At 42.7% G+C, this 8,312-nt stretch overlaps 2 protein-coding genes across 4 annotated transcripts in view; one reads left to right on the top strand and one right to left on the bottom strand.

The window, feature by feature from the left end:
* The window catches only part of fam53b (family with sequence similarity 53 member B), a 7,932-nt gene extending 936 nt beyond the window's left edge, over positions 1-6,996 (bottom strand). The window contains exons 1-4 of the mRNA XM_057825708.1: positions 6,831-6,996; positions 3,758-3,918; positions 3,336-3,390; positions 1,387-2,024 (exon numbers count right to left, since the gene is read on the bottom strand). Coding sequence (XP_057681691.1) covers positions 1,387-2,024; positions 3,336-3,390; positions 3,758-3,844 — 780 coding nt within the window. The 5' untranslated portion in view covers positions 3,845-3,918; positions 6,831-6,996. The remainder of the gene's footprint in view (positions 1-1,386; positions 2,025-3,335; positions 3,391-3,757; positions 3,919-6,830) is intronic.
* Positions 1-8,312, top strand: part of lhpp (phospholysine phosphohistidine inorganic pyrophosphate phosphatase) — a 58,990-nt gene that overhangs the window by 44,210 nt on the left and 6,468 nt on the right. The window lies entirely within an intron of this gene.

Raw genomic sequence — 8,312 nt, 5'->3', positions numbered from 1 at the left:
TCTTATTAACGACAGTCATAAATTTAGGACCACCTGTATGTTCAGATTAATGTCGTTTGGGGTTTATTACCTAATCTGTATTGGACATTTTTTATCTGGTGGGGAACTGCCCTAAATAAGAGCTAATGTAAAATGTTTCCATTTCTGTAGCCTCACGCCCCGCTTATACTAAGGTCAATGGTTTATGATGGCGTTCCAGTCGCACATTTTTACGCAAGTCAAAACAAGACTTATATTAGTAACCCACACTAGCACAGTAGTCAAGTCATAATTACTACTTACTCATTCTTTACCAACACTTGGACATTAATATGCCTCGTGCAAAGTAATTCCTCTCAGCATTGTTTGTAATCTAGGGAACCCTCGCACATGCAGCTAATAATGTTTGAGGATTATTTCTTAAGTAAGCAACTTTAGATTTTAATAACACCACTTGTAGCACATGTGGAACTTTCAAGTTTTTTTGCGCACTGACTAATAACCAATGCATTTGGTGCTTTTCAACTACACAATGAAGGCATACATAAAGGAGACCCTTGAAAGGACTTTGGGTAGAACCAACGCCAGGATGCCGACAGCTGCACACTCAGAGCGGGAAGCTTCACCCACATTGGGATGATCCTGTCTTTACGCTTTAATGCGGAGAAGACAGAACAGCTGCCTCGCGCTTGAGCACCACGGAGAAAGGAGCGCAGTCAAAGCCCCTCTGTGGCTTACGTAATCACCGGACAGGGGTTTTGAAGGTGGAGTGTGAGGCTGCCCCCAACTTCTGAAAGATCACAAGGAAGGCCCTCTACCTCCCTTCTTTGGTAAAAGTCTACCAGAGTCTGCTCTGACCTTGACTGTGCCATCCATAGAAGCTGATCGATATCTTGCGAGGCCCTGTCCAGCCTGGCCTGTGGCAGCAATCCACCCACTGAAGCTGAATTTACCCCAATCAATAGCTCTTTATAAACACCCCCCACTACCAGATCCATGACCTCTGCTGCAGCTGCTTAACTCCCTGACATTGACAGATAAATGACAAACTGCCTTAGCCAGTGGGCCAGCCGGGAGCGTGAACTGCAGTTAAGTCAACCGCAACCCACTGTGCAGGGTTCCTGAACTCGGCATTGCGAGTTGCCAACTGGCTAGAATTAGTTCAGCTACGATTCCATGTCAAATCGCAAGTGAATGGAATCGTATAATGTGTTTAAACTGATTTTGCCACCTCGAGTCAGTAAACCCAATCATATTTTCCCTTTCTCAGTTATGAGAACCCAATACTTTGAGTTTGTCTTGTAACTGAAGTCATTCAACTCCCTATCACCTAAATCATCTTTCTACTAACTCGAGTCAAGACATTACTGATGTTTTATCAGTGCAATAAACACCGTAAATACCAACCTGAGTCATCTTTGCCAGATCTAGCGAGGGCCTTTGCGCATCATCTTGCCTCCTGCGTTTGACGCCAATCTTTTTGTCATTGAGTACACAGGGTTGTGAGCGGCTGCGTGCCAGACCGCCCAGTCCTCCTCGGCGCTCCAGTTCAGGGGTGGAGTCTGGTGAACTAACTGGCGAAGGCACGTGGGGCTCTGGGATCTGTTCATGAGAGAGGTAGAGGGGCTGGGCCAAGGCGGCAGGGAGGCTGAAGCTTGAGCTGCGCTGGATGACTGGGAAGCTAGTTTGGGCAATGCCATTGCGATGGACGCTCCCGCCACTGTGGCACCTCCTTTTTTCTACTGTCGTCCACACTCTGGAGCCTTGGGGTCGCCAGGTGGAGCGGTGCAGGTCATCGGAGCAGGAGAGGGACCGGCACTGACGCTTGCTTGGCGGCGCAGCCATGAGTGAAGACGCGGCCTCGGTCAGGCTGAGGTTTTGCAGGAGGCTACTGACAGTACTGGATGTGGAGCCTACATCCCAACTCCAGTGGGTGGCGCTCCGGTGCACCTGTGGTAGAGCGTCCCAAAGACTCTCCAGGCTGGTGCCGACTGGACTTTGTGGCGAGGCGCATCCGTGGGCAACTTCGCACCAGTGCCTTGTATCTGCAACGCATTCAACCACAAGCACTTTAATATCATTCTGAATTAATTCACCCCTCACTTGTAATCCCACAGGGACCTCAACTATTGTCTTCTACAAACACCAACATTAGATTACGCCGTGTCATGACTCCCATAGCTAATAGTGATGGGTATGTTCAGTTCATTTAATCGACTCCTTTCACAGAAGCTTTTGGAGCAGTTTACATGGCGACTCTGCGACACAATGACTGTGTTGCGGAGTGGCCTCACGTGCATATGGTGTCGGCGAAGACGAAAAATTCTGAATCCTGCCTCCAAAGTGGAAGAATCCGATTGCGGGGGACTGAGGGGGGGTTTCCTCGGCATGCATATCAATGGCTCCCGTGGCGCGAGACCGCGCCGATAACGTCAGCACTCATACACGTCACATTGTGCGTGCGCAGCGGTGCTACTAAACATTAAAAACAGCAAAAATGGCGGAATGTCGACTTTAATTTACTGTTTTAATAATATTTTAAATTAAATATGTTGAATGTTTCCATTTTTGTGCCTTTTTGGACAAAAGAAAAATGCCATTGCTTCGAGTGAGCGGGCATATTTTTTGCTGGGCTGAGGGAGCTTGGTGGGGTCAAAGTGCATCATTCTATGTCGCCCTGTAAATCTGCACTACCCCCTAGGGCCTGGCATGAATACTACATTGTTTTCATGCGGAACTGCGACATTGTTCTAGTGGAGACGCAAATGCAAATTTGAAATTTTTTGTATTCTCGAAGAGTCACCATGTAAATGGCCCCTAAGAGTCTGGTGCACCAATTACTGGAGTCAATAACTAAATCATCTGAGTCTGCAATATTTGTCAGTCACCCGATATCACTGAATCATTAGTGGGTGTTTTCAGTGAATCTGCTGGCTTGAGTCAGAAAACCAACCGTGAGTCTTTGGTGAGTGTTTCTGAGTCAGAAATCTGGTTTAATGTAAACCTCAGATATGTGATTCCTGATCAAATCATTAACACTGATGATTCAGAAACCGAGCAACTTACGGCTTAGCGAGGCCTTGTTCATTTTAGTCTTTCGGGATTTAGTTATAACCAAAGCTTTCTGAGTAGCACATCCTGTTCTCCCAGAGAGACAGGGAGTTCTCAGACAACATTTTAATAAGAATTTGGCTTGCTGAACATCAGGTTTAAGATTACTCACATAGGGCTACACAATAACTAGGCTCGATGAATGACTTGCATCGTCTAGTTCATGTGACTGAAATCTTTTTACAGTCATTAGCATTTTCTTTACTCAGCTTATGTGTGCATCTACTGTATGTAGTCCTTCTTACCCATAAGTTCGTGAGAGAAGAGGGCGGTCCCCTGGCTCATGGTCTGCGCCTGCAACTGTGGAAAGAAGACCAGAATAATCACGCAGGCGTCTTGTCTTCATTTCACGTAGCCCAGAGGGCAAAGCAGAATTCTTCTTCTCCTCCACCTACGCCGATTTACGAAATGACTCATACAGTTGTGGAGCTTGAACGGCTCTATTGTGACTGCGAGTGGAGCAAATAAGGAGCGGGTGACAGAACCACCCCAGCGATAGCTGGCAAGGAATGATTATGATCATGATGCAATTGACTGTAACGGCAACAAGTGTCTCCTGTTCCTGATTTCATTTCCATTATGAAATGTTGCCAAACCAGTTTCCGGGGTAACTCAAAATTCGGGCTGTAATTGAAGTTGACAAAGTAGACAACAAGCACTCACTCACCGGACCCAAATGTGTGCTTTTCGACGTTACATTGTCGCCACCCTTCTCCGGCCTCTTCTTGCAGATGATCACCATAGCGACACACATCTCTGTCCTGAGCCGTTCTGGTGAGGGTCAGTCAAGTAGGCCATGACGAATGTTCACTCCTCAGACTGCCAATCCTGAAAGAGACACACATGAAGTTTTTTTTTTTTGTCTAGAAAATTGGTAGCTTGTCTTTCAGCCCATCTATTCTCACTGATAAGTTCAAATGAATCGGACCTCTGTACTGAATCTATATTTTTTCCACTTAGGGAGTCAAAACAGTACTTCTTGTTTGTAGTTTTGCCACCACCACACACTTCTACAGACTTTATCCACCGTGTCACAAAACGTGGAACCCGACTCCTGTTTCGTTCTCGTACATTTTAAATGGCCGATGCAAGACAGGAGAGAAAGTTATTCACAAAGTCAAAGTTGTGTAATTGAATCCTCAGAGTAGGGAGGACGGCCGGGAATAGCCGACCTTGCGGTTATCAAAACACCCTTCCTGGTGGACGGATGCGCAAATTCTATATAAAATACATTAGAACGCTGAAGAACCTTGAGTGCTAAAATTGACGAGTCTCCAACACTTCCCGTGTAGTTCTTTCAAGGGGGAGGCCCCCTGCAAAGTCTGATAGTTCCCCAATTAGAGCGGCTTTTCCATACATTGGCTAGACTCTAATCCCCCAGCCAGCAAACATTACATAAGGATTTGGGTCTTGACTGACAATTAGCGCTAATGCTAATCCCAGCTATAACTCAGACAGCTGGTGAAAAAAATACAATTAAAATCCTCAATTTATTGGCATGAAATTTGAACTCAGTGTGTTAATGTAGCTGATAAAAAGCATGCTGGGTATCCTGGGTGGAAACCACTTTAAAAAATGTTGATTAGTATGTGAGTAAAGCTTGTGGCCTACTTTTGCCCGGTGGTGTTTGGACTCTGTCTCATGTCATGATGTGGAGGGTGTGTTGTGACAAAGCACGTCATAAAGAAAAAGACAAGCTACGAATAATTGATAATTAGAACCCGTTTTTGTGACGCTGCTAGCTCCCTAAAAACCAGAACTTTTTCTTTGTTGGTGTTATTAATTAAAGGGCAGGTGCCAAGGTGACTGCCTAAAAAGAGAAAAATACTGAAGTAGGGTACGTTCACCTACGTCCATTTATGAATGATGCAAACTTGGCGGAGGGGGGTCCCGCTTTGGCTGAGGTCTCCTCAAGCTTGCAGCTGCCCGCTTACCATAAACACAAAGGCTCAGCGTGGCCGCCTAGCAGAGGCGCACTCCCAAGGGGGCCTGCGGTTTAATTATCCCCCCACATAATCGCTGCCACTGTATACATTAGCGCAGGACCCATGTCTAAAATGGAGTCCATTAAGTACAAACAATTGAAAACACAAACATCCTCCTACCCACGCAGCATGACAACACTGGACCCTGTCAGAATTGCACACCCCTCTTTCGCACGGAGATCCTGCATAATAGCTAATTCAGAGCAGACACACAATGTATCTGGAGAACCCACCTAAAGTGAGATGTCATGCGACCACACTACGTACACTTATGCAAGTACACTACGTGACCCCTGGAACCACTCTTAATGCTCCTCGTGGAATTTTTAGGGGAACAACTTTATAGTTTGTCTCCCAACAACCAGAACAAACAGTGCCCCTTTTTAATGGCAGAAATCTTCACGAGAAGAGAATGGCAAGAAAATCTGTGTGACGGGCGCCCACAGAATGTTACATGCAGGCTACAGAGCAAACACGAGGCTCATGGCAATGTGCTCGGAAATGGATGTACTGTACTCATAAAAAAGGAGCAAAAAGGTCAAATGTGGATTGGGAGTGTAATTTGTTCCACATGTATTGTCACATCATGGAGTTCAAGGGGTGCATTTGAGAGCCCCACTGTGACTGACTGACTGACGGCAGTGAGTGCTTAAATTTCTGGTTCTGCTGGACTCATAAAACAACAACATTCCAGTGTAATGGCCCTCACTTTAACAGACAAATTGCAAGAAAACCCTACAATAAAACATGCTTTCAAAAGATACACACATCGGTTAAGACACCATTACCATGAAAAGGTGTCAATGTTCGACAGGTATTAATTCTTTGGAAACTGGATTAAAGTAATTAATCCAACGTCATAATATTTATATGACTAACAAAATGACAGTGTATCAGGATTTAGTGACGGGTCGTCTCTGATACAACAAATTTCATTTGATCAAACAAGTAATAAGTCATGAAAAATGACAGGGTAGGTTCCGAACTATATATACTTACGACACTTTTCCTACTCCATTTTTTTGCAAACATTTGATATTTTACCTCTCACATGAAGTAGTTTGTACCCCATTTAGGTTCTTAACCAACTTATCTCCACTAAATTATGACTTCATATTTATAACAATTATCATGGTAAGGTTTGGACATGAATTTAAGGAACATTTTGGGCAAATTTCTCCCTCCGTGCCCCCCAAAACAGATTTTATTCCCTATTATGGCTCCTGACAAAACGAGCCATAAATGTATATATTCAATGCAAATGTGAAGGTAGGTTTGGACATGAATATGTACAAAAATAAAGCAATTTTGTACCATTTTAGCAACTTACCACTTTCTATTACCCACAATAACTGTGCTATATTCTGGGTCCTGATTAACTTTATCTTCTCAAACAAGACGTTAAAACATATTCTGACACATGACAAGGTATGTTAAACTTAAATATAGTTAAGAAAAATACAATATTAAAAAAAATACAATTTGGCCACTTTACTGTAAACATTGCCTTCTGGGACAGTACAAAATGTCCGTGAATATATGCTCAAATTAAAAGTACACACCCAAGACAAAAGAAATGATTATAGTTAAGTACATGTGTTATTAGAGTAATATAAAGTTATTTGACTCCAATTACTCGCTGTGTTTACTGAAAACTATCTTAACGAGCTAAATCAACAAGCGAAGTTACTATTTACGACTATTTTCACTTAAAAGCAACACAGTCAAAGCTCAAGTAGGGTGTAGTAACATTACCTGCTAGCTGTTTGTTAGCGTAGCTGGACCATGCTGGGATCTGGAGTGCTTTTAATTTGGTGTTTGTTCATGAAACAAAAACAAAACAAAAAGTCAGCGTGAGACACACAGCCAGGAAGCTCGTCGAGAAGTAAAGTAAAGTGCAACATTTATTCTAGCCCACTGTGCTGCTGTCCAACAGTGCTTGTGACGTCAAACTGGACGAGCCCATTCGCGCAGGGTGTTTATTAACACTTTCCCACCATTAAACTTGAAATCTGAACGGCGATACGTTAATTATTTGACGTTAAAACCTTAATATTTAGACTTAATTGAACGTTAAATGTTTAGATTTCCAATGTATTGTGGTTTTAGCGGAGTTCTAAAGCACATTTTAAAATGGTATATACCTTGAAAGCAATGGAACGATCCGGCCATGCTGTAATGAGAAGTAATCAGTTACACACACGGGAAGGTACTTCCACAACTTAAAACATTGAAACCTGATAACTTTACTATGCCAACGTTAACCAGAGGGAGTAATGGTAATGTGTATCTTTCTTAAACTCCAATAATAAGGATCTGTCTAAAGGGGTGAGGGGAAAAAGAGGGGGCCTAGACATTTATGACAAACAGATGTCCAGGAAGTGACCTTTGACATTGCTCTAACCACATAATGTAGAGTACTCACGTAAGAATGAAAGCTCACTGTACAAACCACTCATGCAGTTAAAAATAGATTTCATGGATAATACGGTATTTGGGTTATTGTCCAAGTAAATTTTAACCTACTGTCAAAAAATAAATAAAACTCAATAAGTAGCATGATATGGTAATCCACGTAGGTTGAATTGGAGCAATTGGACTTTTCTCGTTTTTGAATTTGCAGTTTTTCCTTTTCTCCAAAAACCTTAAAATTTACCCTATTAGGCTATTTTGTTTGATAGCAATATTTGTTAATTATTGCGGTTGTAGCTGAATGGGGTAAATGTATACATATTTCTGAAAATGATCATAAAATGTGTTTTTGCCTATTCATTTGTTTATAAATATTTTATCTTTTATGTTTTGATAACTGGGGTTAGAAAACATTTATGTTCCATGCAAAAAAAAAAAAAAAATACTAATCTGAAACAAAAAATTAAAAGTTCATGATTACATTTGAGAACTTAATGGTATTACTTCCCATGAAGGCATGGAGCAGTGTTGCTTTCGTCAACGATGACGACAACAAAAACATTTGGTCAACGAACACTTTTATCATGACGAGACGATATCGAGCTAAAGACGTGTTATGGGAAACTAAAACATAACCAGATGAATGCCGGTTTTCGTCCGACGAGATGAAAATGTGAAAGTTTCTGTCACATGTTCACAACGTGTGACATTTTATGTGTAGTGTCTGGTTGTGTCTCTCGTGACGTGCTGCGTGCGCCCAACCCCCTTCCCGACTCACCAATGTGTTGTCTCCTGTCTCCATCCAGGCTTGTGCACATGGTAAGA

The sequence above is a fragment of the Corythoichthys intestinalis genome, chromosome 21 (assembly GCF_030265065.1).
Source record: "Corythoichthys intestinalis isolate RoL2023-P3 chromosome 21, ASM3026506v1, whole genome shotgun sequence".
NCBI lineage: Eukaryota > Metazoa > Chordata > Actinopteri > Syngnathiformes > Syngnathidae > Corythoichthys > Corythoichthys intestinalis.
The sequence above is the reverse complement of the archived record's forward strand: the minus strand, read 5'-3'. Positions and strand labels throughout refer to the sequence as shown.